This window comes from Cricetulus griseus, chromosome 2 (genome assembly GCF_003668045.3).
Source record: "Cricetulus griseus strain 17A/GY chromosome 2, alternate assembly CriGri-PICRH-1.0, whole genome shotgun sequence".
NCBI lineage: Eukaryota > Metazoa > Chordata > Mammalia > Rodentia > Cricetidae > Cricetulus > Cricetulus griseus.
Genome location: NC_048595.1, coordinates 282290715 through 282310443, shown reverse-complemented (window position 1 = coordinate 282310443; position 19729 = coordinate 282290715). Strand labels below are relative to the sequence as shown.

Sequence of the window (19729 nt, the reverse complement as noted above, 5' to 3'; positions counted from 1 at the left end):
ATAGAGGACCTCAAAGAGGACATGAGAAAATCCCTTAAAGAAATGGAAGAAAAAGCAAACCAAAAAATACAAGATATCAACAAATCTCTCAAGGAAACAGTTCAAGACCTAAAAACTGAAATAGAGACAATAAACAAAGCACAATCTGAGGGAATGCTGGAAATAGAAAAGCTGGGTAAACAATCAGGAACTACAGATGTAAGCACAACCAACAGAATACAAAAAGATGGAAGAGAGAACCTCAGGAGTTGAAGACACACTAGCGGAAGAAAATCTTAAGTCCAACAAATTCCTAACACAAAATATCCAGGAAATATGGGATACTGTGAAAAGACCAAACTAAGAATAATAGGTATAGAAGAAGGCGAAGAAATTCAACTCAATGGCGCAGAAAACATATTCAACAAAATCATAGAAGAAAACTTTCCCAACCTAAAGAAAGACATGCCAATGAAAATACAAGAAGCCTACAGAACACCAAATAGACTGAACCAAAAAAAAAAGGTCTCCTCGCCACATAATAATCAAAACACCAAACATACAGAATAAAGAAAAAATATTAAGAGCAGCAAAGGAAAAAGGTCAAGTAACCTATAAAGGCAAACCTATCAGAATTACACCTGACTTTTCCATGGAAACTCTGAAAGCCAGATGGTCCTTGATAGATATTCTACCTATACTAAGAGACCATGGATGCCCAGACTACTATACACAGCAAAGCTTTCAATCTATATAGATGGAGAAAACAAGATATACCATGACAAAACCAGATTCAAATAATACATATCCACCAATCCAGCCCTACAGAAAGTTCTGGAAGGAAAACTGCAACCCAAGGAAGTTAACTACAACCAGAAAAATATAGGCAATAGATAACCCCACTTTACTAACAGCCAAAAGGAAAAAGGGATAGAATCCCACACATAATCTCGCCACCATTACCAAATCAAAAACAAACAACAATGAGCAATCAATGGTCATTAATATCCATCAACATTAATGGTCTCAACTCGCCTATAAAAAGACACAGATTAGCAGAATGGATAAGAAAACAGAATCCTTCCTTCTGCTGCATACAAGAAACACACCTCAACTTCAAAGACAGACAGTACCTAAGAATTAAAGATTGGGGAAAGATTTCCCAATCAAATTGACCCAAGAAAGAAGTGGGGGTAGCAATCTTAATATCCAACAAATTGGACTTTAAACTAAAATCAATCAAAAGAGATGAAGGAGGTCACTTCCTACTCATCTAGGAGAAATCTATCAGGATGAATTCTCAATTCTGAACATTTATGCCCCAAATACAAAAGCATCCACATTTGTAAAAGAAACATTACTAAAACTCAAATCACACATAAAACCGCACACACTTATAGTGGGAGACTTCAACACCTCACTCTCACCACTGGACAGGAACACCAGAGAAACTTAACAAAGAAACAAAAGAACTAATAGAAGTTATGGTGCAATTGGACTTAACAGATATCTATAGAACATTCTATCCAAATACAAAACAATTTACCTTCTTCTCAGCGCCACATGGAACCTTCTCTAAAATCGACCACATACTTGGCAACATAGCAAACCTCAACAGGTACAAAAAAATTGAAATAACCCCCTGTGTCTTATCAGACCACCATGCTTTAAAGTTAGAATTCAACAACAACACGAATTACAAACTCAACCTACAAACTCATGGAAATTAAGTAACACCCAATTGCACAATTCCTGGGTCCAGGAAGAAATAAAAAAAGAAATTAAAGATTTCCTAGAATTCAATGAGAATGCAGACACAACATACCCAAACCTATGGGTCACTTTGAAAGCAGTGCTAAGAGGAAAACTCATAGCACTAAATGCCCACATGAAGAAACAGGAGACTAATCACACTACAGAATTAACAGCACAACTGAAAACTTTAGAAAACAAAGAAACCAATACTCCCCAGAGGAGCACATGCCAGGAAATAATCAAATTGAGGGCTGAAATTAATAAAATGGAAATTAGGAGAACAATACAAAGTATCAATATAATGAAGAGTTGGTTCTTCGAGAAAATCAACAAGATAGAAAAACCTTTATCCAAACTTACCAAACAGCAGAGCGTGGACATGCAAATTAATAAAATCAGGAATGAAAGGGGGGACATAACAACAGACACAGAGAGAATCATCAGGTCATACTTTAAAAACCTGTACTCTACAAAATTGGAAAATCTAAAGGAAATGGACAATTTTCTGGACAGATTGCACTTACCAAAATTAAATCAAAAACAGATAAGCAACATAAATAGACCTATAAACCCTAATGAAATTGAAGCAATCATCATAAGTCTCCCAACCAAAAAAAGCCCAGGGCCAGATGGCTTCAGAGCAGAATCCTACCAGAAATTCAAGGTACAGCTAATACCAATTCTCCTGAAAGTATTCCACACAATAGAAGCAGAAGGGTCATTGACAAACTCTTTTTTATGAGGGTTCAATAACCTTGATACCCAAGCCACACGAAGACACAACTAAGAAAGAGAACTACAGACTAATATCCCTCGTGAACATTGATGCAAAAATTCTCAATAAAATACTGGCAAATCGAATCCAAGAACACATCAGAGAAATCATCCACCATGATCAAGTAGGCTTCATCCCAGGGATGCAAGGATGGTTCAACATACGAAAATCCATCAATGTAATCCACCATATAAACAGACTGAGGAAAAAAAACCACATCAACATCTCACTAGATGCCGAAAAACCCTTTGACAAAATCCAACACCCCTTCATGATAAAGGCCTTGGAGAAATCAGGGATAACAGGAACATACCTCAACATAATGAAAGCAATATACAGCAAGCTGACAGCCAACATCAAATTAAATGGAGAGAAACTCAATGCAATTCCTCTGAAATCAGGGACAAGACAAGGCTGTCCACTCTCTCCATACCTCTTCAATATTGTCCTTGAAGTTCTAGCTAGAGCAATAAGACAACAAGGGAGATCAAGGGAATACAAATTGGAAAGGAAAAAATCAAACTCTCACTATTTGCAGATGATATGATAGTCTACATAAGTGACCCGAAAAACTCAACCAGGGAACTCCTACAGTTGATAAACACCTTCAGCAAAGTGGCAGGATACAAGATTAACTCAAAAAAAAAATCTGTAGCCCTACTATATACCAATGACACATTGGTGGAGAAAGAAATCAGAGAAACATCACCCTTTACAATTGCCACAAAAAAAAACATAAAATTCCTTGGGGTAACACTAACCAAAAATGTGAAAGACCTGTACCTAAAGAATTTTGAGTCTCTAAAGAAAGAAGATACCCGAAAATGGAAAGACCTCCCATGCTCTTGGATAGGTAGGATCAACATAGTAAAAATGGCAATCTTGCCAAAAGCAATCTACAGATTCAATGCAATCCCAACACAATTCTTCACAGACCTTGAAAGAACAATTCTCAACTTTATATGGAGAAACAAAAGATCCAGGATAGCCAAAACAACCCTGTACAATAGAGGAACTTCTGGAGGCATCACCATCCCTGACTTTAAGCTCTATTACAGAGCTTTAGTCCTGAAAACAGCTTGGTATTGGCACAAAAATAGACAGGTAGACAAATGGAATAGAGTTGAAAACCCTGACATTAAGCCACACACCTACAAACACCTGATTTTTGACAAACAATCCAAATTTATATGCTGGAACAAAGAGAACATCTTCAACAAATGGTGCTGGCATAACTGGATGCGGACATGTAGAAGACTACAGGTAGACCCAAGCCTTTCGCCCTGCACAAAACTTCAGTCAAAATGGATCAAAGACCTCAACATAAACCCAGCCACACTTTAGAAGATAAAGTAGGAAATAACCTTGAATTAATTGGTACAGGAGACCGCTTCCTGAGCATAATACCAATAGCACAGACACTGAGATCAACAATTGATAAATGGGAACCCCTGAAACTGAGAAGCTCCTGTGAGGCAAAGGACACAGTCAGCAAGACAAAATGGCAGCCCACAGACTGGGAAAAGATCTTCACCAACCCCACATCTGACAGAGGGCTGATCTCCAAAATATACAAAGAACTCAAGAAGCCAGCCTCCAAAATACCTAACAATCCAATTAAAAAGTGGGGTACAGAACTAAATAGACAATTCTTAATAAAGGAATCTAAAATGGCTGAAAGACACATAAGAAAGTATTCAACATCCTTAGCCATCAGGGAAATGCAAATCAAAACAACTCTGAGATACCATCTTACTCCTGACAGAATGGCTAAAATCAAAAACACCAATGACAGTTTATGCTGGAGAGGATGTGGAGAAAGGGGAACACTTCTCCACTGCTGGTGGGAGTGCCAACTTGTACAGCCACTTTGGAAATCAGTATGGTGACTCCTCAAGAAAATGGGAATCAGTCTACCACAAGATCCAGCAATTCCACTCCTAGCCATATACCCAAAAGAAGCACATTCATACAACAAGGACATCTCTTCAACGATGTTCATAGCAGCACTATTTGTAATAGCCAGAAACTGGAAGCATCCTAGATGCCCCTCTACAGAAGAATGGATAGAGAAAATGTGGTACATTTACACAATGGAGTACTAATCAGCAGAAAAAAAAAATGGAATCTTGAAATTTGCAGGAAAATGGATGGAACTAGAAGAAACCATTCTGAGCGAGGTAACCCAATCACAAAAAGACAAACTTAATATGTACTCACTCATATGTGGACTTTAGACATAGAGTAAAGGATTACCAGCCTACAATCCACACTGCCAGAGAAACTAGTAAACAAGGAGGACCCTAAGAGAGACAAACATTGTCCCCTGGAGAAGGGGAAAGGGTCAAGATCCCCTGAGCAAATTGAGAGCACAGGAAGAGGGGGGAGGGAGCTATGAGAATGAGAAGGGAAGAGGAAGGATGCAGAGGTCATGAGGGAGCAGAAAGGTTGAGTCAGGTGAAGAATAGAAGAAAGGACATGTGATAGGTAGGGTTTTAGTTGGGGGGGTGATAGGGGAGGAAGGGAGGGAGAAGGGAACTGGGATTGTCATGTAAATCAATGTGTGTTTCTAATTCAAATAAAAATGATTAAATAAAAAAATACAGGACCTCAGGAGTAGAGAAAAAACAGGAGACAAGTCAGAGAGAGACAATCATGCGCATGGAAACACACAAGGGTACAGGGGTGGGAAGATGATCCCATGGGTAAAGTACTAGTCACACAAGCATAAGGATATGAATTTGAATCTCCAGCACCCATAAAGTCTGTGTGCAGATGTACATGTCTGTAATTCCAGCACTAAGAGACAGAGGTGGCCTGATCCCTGGAACTCACTGGCCAGCCATCCTAGTCAAATCATTGGTTTCCATATTGAGTGAGAGACTTCATCTCAGAAAACTGAGGTGGGAAAACATAAGGGAAGCTACCTGACGTTGACCGCTGGCCTCCACATGCATGTGCACATATGAGCACAGGTACTAACACACACATATCCTTACAGACATGTGCATATAACACAGGGGGGGGTCGGGGATACTGAAAACAGTGTAGCACCATTTTCTGCCAGGATGGCAATGCAAATCCTACTTTGCATATTCCCATCAATAAAAAGAGCATATTTATTTGTCAACCCCTCCCCTTTCCTTTTTCTTCATCATCTTTCTCCTTGCTATCCAAAAGAAGAATCAAAATAGCTGCCTGCACTAAACTGGCAAATAGCTCCAGGCACTGCCTTCCTGGAAATAAGAAGCAGCTTCAGTCCCCACAGCTCTACTGAGACTCTCTGGAGGACAGATTCGGGGCTGCTCAGGCTTCTAATGGGGGGATTAGAACCATAACTGCTTAAGTTAATACACCAGAGAAGGAGCTAGGGGCGGGGGTGCTCCTAAACAGGCTGGAGTCAGCCACATCTCTGCAGACAGGGGCTCAGAGGGTTCCTTGTGCCTGAAGACAGTTGATTATCTATACCTTCTGAAGACCTGCCTGACCAGTCCCACAGTGCTTCTGAAGACAGTGACTAAGGCCAGACTTGGCAAAATTCTTTAATATTTTGATTAGTCACTAAGTAAAGGCTTTGCTAGAAACCTTCATTTCCTACACAGTTGGGCAGACACGGTCTCAACAGAAGCTTTCCTGAAGTGCCTCCCCTGAACTGCCCAGTCCCACAAGTAGGAAGTCAGCATGCTGAGGGAAGCCTGCCAGTCTGGCCCTCAGTGAGAGCAGCTTTAGTTCACTGGCTGCACAGATTGGCAGGCAGGCCTAGGTCCACACCCCATGCCTCCCTCGCAGTTCAGGCAGGTTATATAAAAATAAACTTACATACTATTCCGTTGACTCAGATTTCCTGTGCTTTTGAACACTTTGAAGGCTAACATGGTATTTGCAAACCAGAGGGGCTTTTAATATTTTATGTCACATGCCTGCTACTGGATTCAAAAACTGCAAATAAACACAGCTGGCAGTGGTGACAATGTGGACTTTTGTTGTAATAGAGGCATGGCTTTCCAAGAGATTTGTGAACTGGTTCAAAAATGCTCTGTGAGGAAGTGAGAGATGTATTTGAAAGTTAGTAAGGCATTTTCAGTCTTAATTTTTAAGCAAAAAAAAATGTTGTGACTGGTGTCCACAGTACATGTGAAATGGCTGCTTGTCTACTTGTACGGCATTCAAACTTATATAAAGCTTTCACTTGTCACTTTGGATAATTAAGTTCAGTGGAGAAGGTTCTCAATTACTGAGAGGCTATTATTAGGTAGCCACTGGAAATATAAGTCTGTTCTCCACTTTAGGGTTAAAAAGTTCGCATGATTGTTTTTACCAGTGCCATTCAATTAGCAGTAGAAGAGAAATGTTTTCACTTGCTGGAAGCTATTGCAAAGCTGTAAGAGAAAAAAATACAATTTAAAAGCTTTAAAAACATTGAGGGGGAGATCTGTGTTTAGGGCAGGCAGTGTGTCTGGTAGGTAAGTTGGTGACTCTCCCTGATAACACACAAAGCCAGGGCTGGAGAAGGAGGTAGCTTGGTGGTGGTAGATCAACCTCCGTGAGGATGCCAGACCCTGGATTCCATGCCCATCTAGAAAGGAAACATGGGGGGGAGGAAGAAAAGGGGAGTTGGGAGAGAAAAGGAGATGAAGGGAGAGAAGGAAGGAGGCAAGAGGGAAGGAGAAGGGAACAGAGTAAGGGAGAGGTGAGGGGAAAGGAGGGGAGGGAAAGGAGGAGGCAGAGAGGGGATGGAGAGTGAAGAAAAGGGAAAGGGAAGAAGAGAGGAGATGGGAGGGGAGAAGAGAAGGGGAGGGAAGGGAATGGAGGGGAGGAGGGAGGAGAGAGAGGACAGAAGAGAAGAAAAAGGAAGATGGCGCAACCACACAGTGCCAGTTGGGTGAGTGGCTCTTAATTTCAACTCAAGAATCACTGTGGAATGCTCATCAGGCAGTAAGCATTGAAAACTCATTCCCCAGACTCATCTCCAAATTAGGCTGTATGTGTCAAGGAAGAAGCCCATAAACAAAAAGGAGAAACTATCTCGTGGTAGTTCCATTGAGGTCACTATTCGCATCCTTTCTGGGAGAGCCAAGCTGTGATCCAATGCGAAGACACAAATTGCAGGAGAAGATGTTATACTTGGGTCTCTCCACATGTCTTTTAACAGAGAGGCAGAAGGGATGCAGGTAATTTCAAGTGATTTCCTTTGTGAATGCTGGTTTGAGCCCCATTTCAATGACACAAGGTAATTAAAAACGAATGTGGTCTCAGGGTTCTGCATATCAACTCTCATGGAACTCCTTGACTACATTCACTCACAAAATTAATTAAAGGGATAAACTGGTCACCCAGTCAGTAAAGCAGTAAAGGACCTGGCTTATAACTCTGGGGTCTTGAGTTCTATCCCCGAGAATCCAAGTATGACAAGCCAGGTGTGGTGGCCTATGTTTTGTAATGACTGAACTGAAGAGATGGGGACAGTGGATCCCTGCAGCAAGTCTGAGGCCAGTGAGAGATCCTGATTCAAATTCCAAAGTATTACCTAAGGAACAACCACTGCCTTTGTCTTTGGGTGTTCACATGCATGTGCACACATACACTTACACCTGAATAAACATGCACACACACACAAACACACACACACACACACACACACACACACACACACACACACACACACACACACACACACAAAGCAGTGGGCTGGAGGAGATGGCTCAGAGGAGAAAGTTTTGACACACACGTGTAAAACACAGATTGCTATCCCTGCACACATAGTGAGTCCACACAAATGTGAACATACAAGCACACACAAACACATTTAAAACAAAAACTAAGTAGGAAGTGCGTTCTTTGCCACTAACATAATCAGTAACATCCTTACATAGGCTCAGTGTATGAACTCGGGCCCCTGGGGTGACTTCTAGTTTTGCCATTAGAATAAGAACTCCTTGCCCAGAGTATTTGAAAGCAAGCATTCAGCCCCAGAATGCTCCTCTCCAGCTGTGCACTGTGGGTTTGTCAGATAGACATGACAATATGGTGGAAAATGTGTTCACTGCACAGAGCAAAGGACAGATACTGCAATAGCACTCAGTATACAGCTTAGCTCACCACCCTCACAACTTTCTTATGTTGGTTGTAAAATTGTTCTTGCCTGGTTACTTTATTACAAGGGATTTCTTTTTGTTAATTTTTTAATTTAAATTAGAAACAAGAATGCTTTATAAGTCAATCCCAGTTCCCTCCCCTCCTCCCCTGCCCCCCACCAACCTCCTACCCCATCCCCTTTCTGCTCCCCAGGGTGTGTAAGGCCTTCCCTCGGAGATCTTCAAAGTCTGTCACATCATTTGGAACAGGGCCTAGACCCTCCCTCCGTGTGTCTAGGCTAAGAGAGTACCCCTCGATGTGGAATGGGCTCCCAAAGTCCATTGGTATTACAAGGGATTTCAACAGACTCTTTAGGAGTATTTTGGAAATATCTCATTGGCTATTTTTAAATGAAATCCTTATTGGTTAATAATTCACTTAGCATACAGTTTGCCCATTTACACAATTCCACAGTTGTTAGTGCATCATGGCCACAGGGTTGTGAAGCCACTTCCAATTTTAAAACATTTTAACCTTTTTATTTCTTGACAGTTTCATATGTGCATACAATGCATTATGACCATACCCATGGACCAATTCCAATATTATCCTGAGCTTCTGGAGCAAAAAAAAAAAAAAAAAAAAAAAAAAAAAAAAAAAAAAAAAAAATGATGCCAGGTTCTTGTTTTTAAAGTGTTGGGCCATGGTTAAAACATACAAGATACAACGGAGTGGGAAAACTTACTTAACACCCTAATGTTGGCACACCTAAAATGTTGGCATATCTTTATTTGCTAATTACAAGAAACAGTGGACCTTATTCATAAACTTTTTCTCAATTAAAAGAGAACAAGTGGAAAGTCTAATAGTGAATGAGCCTTAGAATTAGTAGGTTCACATCGACAGATTTACAAGAACAATGGGTTAATGGCTGTATTTTTAGGTTGTGAAACACCTGCTCAAATTAAGTAGTTTGTGGTTTCTATATCAAATAGAAGAAGAGAACACCACACGGATTCTGCTGCTGCTGGTGCTGCGGCTGGTGTGTGTGTGTGTGTGTGTGTGTGTGTGTGTGTGTGTGTGTGTGTGTGTGTGTGTGTTAACTAAAGTAATTCAAGCCTTATTCTGTAGACTGGTATACTTCTTTGTGTTCTACTAAAATTAAAACGATACAGATATATAAACATAATGAACTCCAAATATTAGAAAGCATTAGTATTTTCAATGGGAAGCATATGTACTGTGAAGAGGAGAAAAGCTAATCAAAGAGAATACTCAATAAAGAAACCTTTCCCCCATGTTAAATAAGACGGCATGGTCTTCCTCCACCACTTCTGCCCAGAGATCTAAGAGAGTGAAACACATTCCCTAGAGAGACTAATTATTAGATACAACTACCGATAATATGGATATGGAGAAAACTTGCACAAGCGTGCGACCACCTTAGAAATGAACTTTTTAATTTTGCCCTAGTGTTTTAGACTGGTTCTAAACAACTACGTGAAGCAAGGCATTGGCCGCTGTTCAGCAAAGCTGGACTGTGGACATTGACCAAGTTCCCTGGCATTCTACCCTCACTCTTTATCCTATTTCAGTCCACATTTTCCCCTCCACAGTGACTTTCTGGTTATGCATTATCTGGTTTGGCCGTCTCTATTGCTTACTTCAGATAACTACTCAACCCTCCACTTGGCTGGCTGCTGGGCAGGCTTGACCTAAGAGAATGGGTGGTAAAAGAGCCAGAATTTTCCTTTGATGTCTTAGAACTCAGGATTCCATTATATAACCTACCATAAATCCTGGCAGTCAGGACCAACACCAGCTTCCAAAGTTACCAGAATAGGACACTCCTACTTGATTCATTGTGAATTCTGACATCTCTTAATTAATATGAACTCGGGACTTCAGCTTGCCAGTGATAAGAGATGTTTCTGACTTGCCTTCTTCATAGTTTTGAGGGTTTCCTTGATTAATTTTCTTCTGTAATCTAAACTTCACATGCCAAATGTTCTCACTGGCTCTTTGCCTCTAAGGTTTGAGCTCACAGATGTTTCCTTGTGGCCACAGAAAATACCTCTCCTCTGAGAATAGGTTCGATAAATAAAAAAACTGGTAATAAATTTCGAAATGAGGAACTGGATGAAGAAGTCAAGTGCAGCCTACTAGCCACACTTTTATATACTTGCAAACCCGCCTGGTGTGCTCAAGCCTCAAATGTAAATTAAATGGTGGTAGATGCTAGGGTTCCCTACCAACAAATTAAGGCCTTGGAGAACCCCCAGCCTTCTTCTGTGTAACAACATAAATCCTTCTCCTTGCTCAACATAAGACCAAGGCTTCTCACAAGGAGAAAATTGGCACATTTAAATGTCCCTTCTACTCCAAGTGCTGAGGGAGGAGTGAGATGGACGGAGTCCAGATGGTGAGACAGGAGACTGAGGGCCTGTCTCATCTGGACACAAATAATTTGTGAACTGTTCTCAGTGATTAATACCCAGCACTTGAACCCTGCTTATGCAACATGAGCGCTACAGTAAGCTGACTTTTGGTTTCTGGGTTTTTTTTTTTTCCTTTCCTAGAAAACATTTTTCTATGAATCCCTTTTTGTTATTGTTGCCATCTAGATTTGAAGCAGCTCTTCCCTTGATTTGTGTAGCTTCAATGGACTGGAGGGAAGGACACCAAAGCAACATGAGCAATGTCCCTCCAGAAGACTGACACTGTGTCACCCTCTCCCTGTACCTCTCTGCTCAGAGAGCCAGGCACCAGCTACTGTGGGACACTCTCAGCGGGTCTCAGCAGCCCTCAAGATTCATGTAACTTAGATTGCTGAATGTGCTTAGTGTTTTCTCCCAATTCCCTGTCCCTAATAGACCGTTGCCTTGTTTTCTTACTTAACTGTCACCCCAACATTTTACAATATCTTCCTCCTTTGAAGTAAAAGAAGAGAAAGAGAAGAGAAACAATCTCCTCCCCTCCCTCCTCTTTGGCCCTCCAATCACTGGACTCAGTTCCAAACTCCCACAGACTGAAGTATTTCAGTAGTGGCAAGAGGTATAACAGCCCCCCTTCCCAAAGAGAGCCTTCCCAATGACATCTGCAGTCTTTCACTCCCAAGGCTTAACTATGCTTACACTAATATCTTCACTCGCTATTCCAAGTGGAAGTGGCTGAAGACAGGGGCTACAAACCATAATTTGGTACCAGCAGGGGAATCATACCCCTTGTGCCATGCCTTCACCCATTTGCTAGGGAATTAGGCCTCCAAAGTCAAAGAGATGCTCAAGTACTCAATGTAGAATACATGTTTGACAAGTATGAATAAATTATAATAATAAAAATTATAATAATTGTAGCAGTCTCCATCTCGTACAAATAGGAACTATCATGTTATGAATCTATAGCCTATCCAAATAATATTATTTTGCCATAAAAATCCCACATATTATGTATGTTGTTTATTCTCTAGTGATCCCTGAATGTAACCTTCTAGCAACTGTTTGGATAGACCCCTCTTGCCATTATGAAGACAACAGAGTACCCAGTGTGCATCTGTCTGTCTGTCTGTCTGTCTGTCTGTCTGTCTGTTACTGGAAACTGAGCACAGGACCTTGCATAGTCTAAGCAAGCCCTCTACTACTGAACTGCATCCCTCACCCTTTCCTAACTTATTATTTTGAGGATGGTATCACCAAATTTCAAAGCTGGTGTTGAACTCACTATTTGACCCATTTAGAATTTCTACTGGTGATCGTCCTGCCTCAGCCTCCTGAGCAGCTGGGATTGAAGGCTTGCACCACCAGGCTCATCCCACTCCTCTACTAACCATTTTTGAAACAAAGTCTTTGTCACCTCCATCAGCAATTGTAATTCAGAAAAATGAGTCCTTAAAAGATCTGGTAAATTACCCGATTTAAGTTGTCCACTTTAAATTAATAGTTCGCCCCTCTTGAACTATTCCAATCACCTCCAACTTGATGTACTCACTCTTCAACTAAAAACTTCAATCTACACAGTATTTCCAAAGCGAGGGTATCATTTTATTCCAACATCACACAAAAAAATCCTTAATATCTACATTATGAAACCCAAGGTCCTAAAAATGACATTTAACTACACAGTCCTAAATTCTCGATAACCCCTCCTTGCATGATTTTTACCTATCTTTCTCTCAGACCAACTCCTGATTCCCCAAAGTTATTGTCCTATACCTTGGATTAGAGTCTTCCACCCTCTAACATCTCCCCAGGGCCACATTACCCTTCCTTCTGGATCAAAGCCAAGGGTCACTTACTGTCCCAAACTCCCCTATGCCAATCAGAAATAACTTCTCCATGTATTTCCATAATGTGGTGCTCATCCCTGCCAAAAGCATATGACTTTCTATTCAATTAAGTACATGCCATAGCAATTCTGTAGCAATCATACATCATAGGTCATATGAACCTAATGTTTCACGTATGATTTTTAAAAATTATCTAGAGACTGTGACCATTAATGTCTGTTCTCAGTAGGGAGAACCTGATGGGGGAGGTCCTTCTGTATATATGTTTTTCTTATTGGTTGATGAATAAAACACTGTTTGTCTGATAGTCAGTAGAGCCAGGAAGATAGGTGGGGCTAGGAGATGAGGAGAATTCTGGGAAAGGTAGGCAGAGAGAGACGGCACAGACACCATGTAGACCACAAAGGAGTAACTGGTCCAGGCATTCTCCAGTAAGTCAAAACCATGTAGAAATATATAGATTAATAGTTATGGGTTGATAATTGAGACAGATCTAGTCAATAAGAAGCCATATCCATTGGCCAACAGTTTTATAATTAATATAGTGTCTGTGTGTTTATTTGGGGCTGAGAAGGGTGGTGAGACCTGGCAGGACAAGAAGAACTTCAGCAACAAGAACCATCCCCGAAAGAATTGAGAATTGCTGACTTTAAGTGAGAGGCTAAAGCCAAATCACACTCCTAAAGGCAGTGGTTGAGAAAATGGAGTGATAAGTGTATAACCAACAAGACTCTTGATTTTTGTACTGGAAGAGGTAGGGCTTCAACTGGCCACCTGTCATCTTATACCAGAAAACATCTCCCAAGTCACATTGGCACCCTAGAAAGGAGATGATTGACGTCTTCTAAAATCTCATTGCCACTGGCATCTCACATTTTGAACTTCATCAAATGCCTTGAGGCTTCCTCCACTCACACTCCCATTTCCACACACTATCAGTTCTTGAGAAGCACAGGATAGACCACTGGGCACAGCACTTCCTAGCACCACACTGAACCACATAACCTTGATTTCTTTACTTGCAAGATTTCACAATACAACTAAGTAATTATTTGTGCATGTCATACAACAGTTTACATTAATGAAGAGGAATGATCATAACTATTAGTGCCTTTAATTTGCATCAGGAGCCACCAAACTCCCGTAAGTCAGGTGTCATCATTGCAGAGAGACTGGAGCTGGGATAGGAGCTCAGGACAAGGTTCTCCAGGGCAATATTCATAACAGAATGCTTCAGAAACAAATATTCTCTATCAAATAATGACGACTACATGGGCTTGAAGTTAGATGGACTTTTGTCTCCTAAGACTAGGATGTCTGTCACCTTTGAAGCTGTGTGGGACATACCACCTAATTGTACAAAGCCTTAACTTTCTCCTTTGTATAATGGGAATCATATTATTTGGCTGGTAAGCTGGGTTAGTGTAAGAGTTAAATGTGACAATACCCATTTAAAAAGGAAAGTATTGCACATCCCAGAACTGAGGGATCATAGGTGTTAAGCAAAAGAAGAACTCTCTAAACACATAGTAGTAATGTAATATTATTACTATTACAACCTCATGAACACTAAACATATGCAAGACCGGTACTGGAGAGCCTATCTTGGGTCTTGGGCTGAAATAGAAATTTAGCAGACAAACTGTATGTGCATGGACTAGGAGCATTTGCCCACAAACAGGTCAGTATGCTTCTCCCTGGAAATAGTGATGCCAGGAAGTAACCTGGGATGCCATGCAATCTAAACACTTGCTCTACAGCACCACACATCTCACCCTTCCATATGACCTTCTGACCTGAAGACGAACACCAAGTGTACATTACATGGTTTTGAAATTCTCAGCAAGACCTTGCTCATCACAAAAGGCTGTGACCCTGCTTAAAGATATAAAGAAAGGGTGATGGTAAGATGAAAAGCTGGATAACATACTGCCGTTATTGGTGTATATATATATATATATATATAATATATATATATATATATAATTTGAATTTTTGGAAACTTTAACTGTGCTGTCAACTTTGAAAAAAAGTATCCCAGTTTACTGTGTTGAGTTGGCATTGTACAAAACTTAACAGCCATATTGGTCTAGGAATGTTCAACTTAATTTTTTTCCATTTGTACAGGGGTAACGCACTGTATTAAATATGTAAGGACTTAAAAAAAGAAGGGATTTTGAGAGCCCATCCTATGTGAAGAGATGCTCTCTTGACCTGGACACATGGAGAAGGGCCTAGGCCTGGCCCAGGATGATGTGGTAGACTTTGGGGCGCCCCTTTTGAGGGCCTTACCCTGCCTGGGGAGTGGAGGGGGGATGGCTAGGAGCAGGTGGGATGTTGGGGGGAGGGGAGGGAGACGGAGAAGGAATTGACATCTGAAGCAAGCTTGTTCCTAATTTGATCTAATAAAATAAAATAAAATAAGTGCAATATTAAAGACTACAAAAAAAAAGATGAAAAGCTGGCCTTTGGGGGCATCCAGTCTTCCCTTTGCACACAGATCACAAAGTAGACATGTTTTCAGTAGGTGCAATGCTCAGCTGGCAGGAATGACTCCCTTTTATGTTTCAGAACAAATTCAGAGTTACAACTGGCTGGACATCAATGTCTCATGTCTGAGATGTTGCCCTTAGGTTCTATGCATGTATTCAAATGATGTTTATTGAGTACCAGACTTAGAATGAAAAGACTTCTCTGTATTGAATTTCTTTCTTTCTTTCCTTTGGGTGGGGAAGTCGAGTAGCATAGGGACTAACTGGGTAGCCTAGGCTGACCTGGAACTTATAACGTTCCTGTCTCTGATCCCTGAGTTCTGGTATTATTACAAGCATTATATTGAGTTCCTAAAACATGAAGGCTGCCAGTAGTTAAATGTGCTTCAAGCTCATTAAGTCCATGGAATGATACCTGGCAGCAACTCTCTTACTACTCCTTCTTGGCAGGTAGAGATTAGAGGCCAAGGGTGAGGAACTTGGCCCTAAATGGCACAGCTAGAAAGTAGTAGGAGTTAAGACACAGACTTGGTCACTTCCCAGGGATTTATGGATCCTCACCAAAAAGTTAGCTGAAGTGAAAAGCCTAGGCAGTAGGGTATGCTTTATAGCAGAATGCATCTAGGGACGGATGAAGAGCTCAATCCCCCTGGATCTCTAAAAGTCACAGACTTTCAGAGGAAAAAGCAATATATTAGACTCCTAGAAAATCATGCAATGTATTAGCGCATGCAGTTTTGCTGCTGTGATCTGAGAAGATCTAAAAAGAGATTATTAGAATGTCACTTAAGAGACAAAGTCACCATCAGCATCACCATCTTTAGCCAAAGCTACCTGTAAAGTGTTTTCCTTTAAAAAGAGCATGGATGGGGGTGTGGCTAAGTAAAGTATTCCCTGTGCAAGCCTGGAGACCTGAGTTCAATTCCAGAACCCATGTAAATATGGAAGGAAAGAAGTGACTCTACAAAGATGTTCTCTGACCTTCACATGTTCACTATGAAACAGCATGCCCCCTGCCACACACACCCCCAAACACACACAAACACACAAACACAATGAAGTACTTTGTTAGTCCCTGTACTGGAAGTCTCATAGGTAGTGTCTCTTTCTCAGTAAATAGCCAGTCTGCCCAGGCAGAGGTAAATGGACAGGACCACACCTCTTGTGTGTTTTACCAAAGATATAGTCTCCAAGCTGGACACTCTATTGTCTGTTTTTCTTTACAGCCTCCCTGTACCCATGGAACAAACTGAAGTTCAACCACAGCCTTAGCTCAAGCTGTCATTCTGGCCAACTGGACCAAAAATACAGAGACAGACTCGGACGGGGTAAAGATAACTACCCATATAGGAAGCCTCAGCAAGTACCTCATGTAATGTCTATAGGGATTGGGGGTTTACATTTGGAGGAAGACAGACAGATGCCAGATGGTTCTGAGTCCTAAACTGAAAGAAAGCTCTAGATCATTGAAAGAGAAGGCAGTTGTCTGGCTTTGTTGTTGCAGCAAATTTATCCTTTGGGGCTTTATTTTCTTCCTTTGCTGTCATGAGCAACAAAGGTGAATAATTACCTCCAAGTGTCAAAGCAACACATTCTGCTTGTACATACAATCCTGATAATCGCATTCAATATTTTGCTTTTTTTTTTTCTGTATGCCCTGTCTCTGATACCTATGTCAGTTTTATTTCTAACTTCTGTGACAGAAATCTGACAATCAGTGCAAGATTGGATCCAACCGCTACAGTCTTATATCTATCTTTGCAGGGCCAAGGATGGGCCTTCTTGGAATATTAACAAGACAAGGGCAAAACGTTTCTCTTTTATTGGTTTAGGGAAACAGAAAAGAATTTTAATGAATAGAAATAGGTTCTGCCCCTAAGATCACAGAGGTCTCTCTCCTACTGACTTTAAAAAAAAAAAGTTCAAATATTTTCAGTTGGTACTCCAATGTCCACTATCTCAGCATATATTGTTTCGGGTTCAAAACTAAATATATTTCCCAGCAGCCTTGTGGGAGGAGGTACTCTATAAATCAATTAGATTTGGCGAAAGAAGCTAATTTTAAAACATTTGGCACCCGTGAGTGGTACTTCATGCCACAATCAAACATCTTAATAAAGCCCAACCCTTATATTAGGTAAATTTTTAAAAATGAATTTTAACCATCTAGGATTTTCTGGGCAAGTCAGAGAGAACAAACACTGGCCACTTCTTGATCAAGCACAAGACTTTCCACTACAGGAAACGGGTGGTTTTCCTGTGGCCAAAATGAAAGTATCCTTTTCTGTCTTTTGTAACTACCGCGTCACCAACGAGTGGCACTGTGTGCCACTGTGTGGCACTATCCTTAACACACACACCACCCTGCCTCAAAAAAAAAAAAAAAAGGAAAACACATGAAAACAAAAAAAATAAGTCACCCATGGCTACTTTCAGGTTGGAGAGAACCAAAGCCACGGGGTTCAGAACTCGCCTACAATCGTGGGGCAACTTCAAGACAAGATGAATTACTAGATGGCATAGCTTTTCAGAAAACCCCACTACCTTGGGGGAAACAAATGATGGCTTATTCCAGTTGCTTAAATCACGCTCCCATAAGTCACAAGTCACAGCACCAAAGATTAAGAAACAGGGTCGTGTTGAGGCAAGTACAAAGTGAATCTAAGCAGGAACTTTTTAAACTCGCGCATGTTTCAACCTTACAGATCCCCGTAGCTAAACCTGGGACCAATAAATAGACGTGATCTGGGGCAGGCAGGCAGCCTGTCAGTGCTGTACTAAGAAAAGATAACTGTGTCGCCCTCTGACTCAGCTGAGCATGGCTCCCAGAGTGAATTTCCATGGGACCAAGGTCAGGTTTAACATGTTAACTTGATAACGTCTGCCAGAAACTTCATAAAATATCGCTGGAGCAATGAAAGAAAGAGAATGGACAGATTTTCACAGGAGAGGTGAGCTCTGAGACTCCAGCCTGCTTGCACATACTAGCACAATATAGCCAAGGGGGGGGGACTATAAAGAAATGGAGAAGACATAGAAGTACCTGCTTGAGAAGAATCACCCAGAGACTGCCTTCTTGTGCTAGGGAATGGCAGAGGAGGGGGCATTGGCCTCTCCTGGCGTCACAGGGCTGCTGAGCATGGAGCCTTGTGTTTTCAGTTTTGGTAGAATCCGTTCCGAGGCTGTTATGACCATGAAATTAGGAAATGCAGAGTCTCAGAAGCAAGGAATTAGCACCACCACTTGACTGGGATTGGAAACTCTGCTCCGGATAATAGGGGAGGGGGTGGCCTTCCTCTCTCCAGCCAGGCCCGATTCCAACTTTCTCAACATTTGCCTACAGATAGATGTTTGCAGAGGGACAAGCCTCCGGTGAAACTAGCTAGCTGAGACTTTTTTTTTTTTTTTAAGGTGATCCAGCCCATTTTGTCTCTACTTGCAATAAAGCTCAAAGTCTAGACGGGCATGCTGACTTGGAAAAAATAAAATAAGAAAGCATTCTCCGGGGTGCATAAATTTTCTCACCCAAAATTAGCTAAGAGGCTGGCGTGAGGGTGTTCCTTCGGTGAGTGCTTCCGAAACTTTCTCTTTCACTCACTGACTCAAGGAGCAGCTCAGCAAGTCTTGTCACTGATTAATTGGGTTCCTGATTTTGGAAACCTGCACTGACAAGGAAGCCCTTAAGATACATGAGTCTTCATAAACTGCTTGGTATTTCCTGCAGCGATTTACAAGTTTATGGGGTTGGGTGTATTTTGTTTGCTTTAGGGCTTTAATCTTGTTTGTTTTGTTCTGTTTTATTAAGACAAGGTCTCTGTAGTCCAGACTGACCTTAAACTCCCAGCAATCCTCCTGCCTCAGCCTTCTAAGCACTAAAATTACAGGTGTAAGCCAAGACTGGCTTTTTTCCTTTTTTTAACGACTGGCTTTTTAAACACTTATTATTTTGTTGGTTTGTCTTTTTCTTTCCTTTAAACTCAAAGACAAACAGGCTGAAGTAAAAATATGAGATTAAAAAATATTTTGAATTTATTTTCTCTCTCAGTGCTAGAGGTAGAACCCAAAACTTTGATGTGCTAAGCAAACACATTACCGCTGGCCCACAACCCAAAGATCCCCTCATTTTTAAAAATGATTGAAATTTTAACAGCTTATAAAATCTGCTATGTTTTATGTAACATGTGCTTTCAATGATGGGTTGTTGTTGTTTTAATGTGTTTGCTTTTTTTCTATGCGATAAGACTTAAAAAGGATATTCTTCCAGAAATAAGAATGGTGACAGGCAAAAGACCAGAAGGGACCTCTCTGGCCACTGCCTCAATCCCTCTAAATGCACACTGGTGCATGCTGGGTAAGGGAAGACTGTCA

General features: G+C 41.1%; 1 protein-coding gene across 4 annotated transcripts in view; it reads right to left on the bottom strand.

Annotated features, from left to right (window-relative positions):
• Esr1 (estrogen receptor 1) overlaps positions 1-18933 on the bottom strand; it is a 365575-nt gene extending 346642 nt beyond the window's left edge. For 2 of the 4 annotated variants that reach the window (XM_027401019.2, XM_027401017.2), the window contains exon 1: positions 18405-18930. Coding sequence is in view for 2 of the 4 variants with exons in the window: in XM_027401017.2 (XP_027256818.1) it covers positions 18405-18468 (64 nt within the window). In the remaining 2 variants the exon portion in view is untranslated. Of the gene's footprint in view, positions 1-18404 lie in introns of all 4 variants that reach the window. The other 2 variants (XM_035440409.1, XM_035440410.1) reach the window with 2 other exon arrangements.
• Positions 18934-19729: the final 796 nt, after the last annotated feature.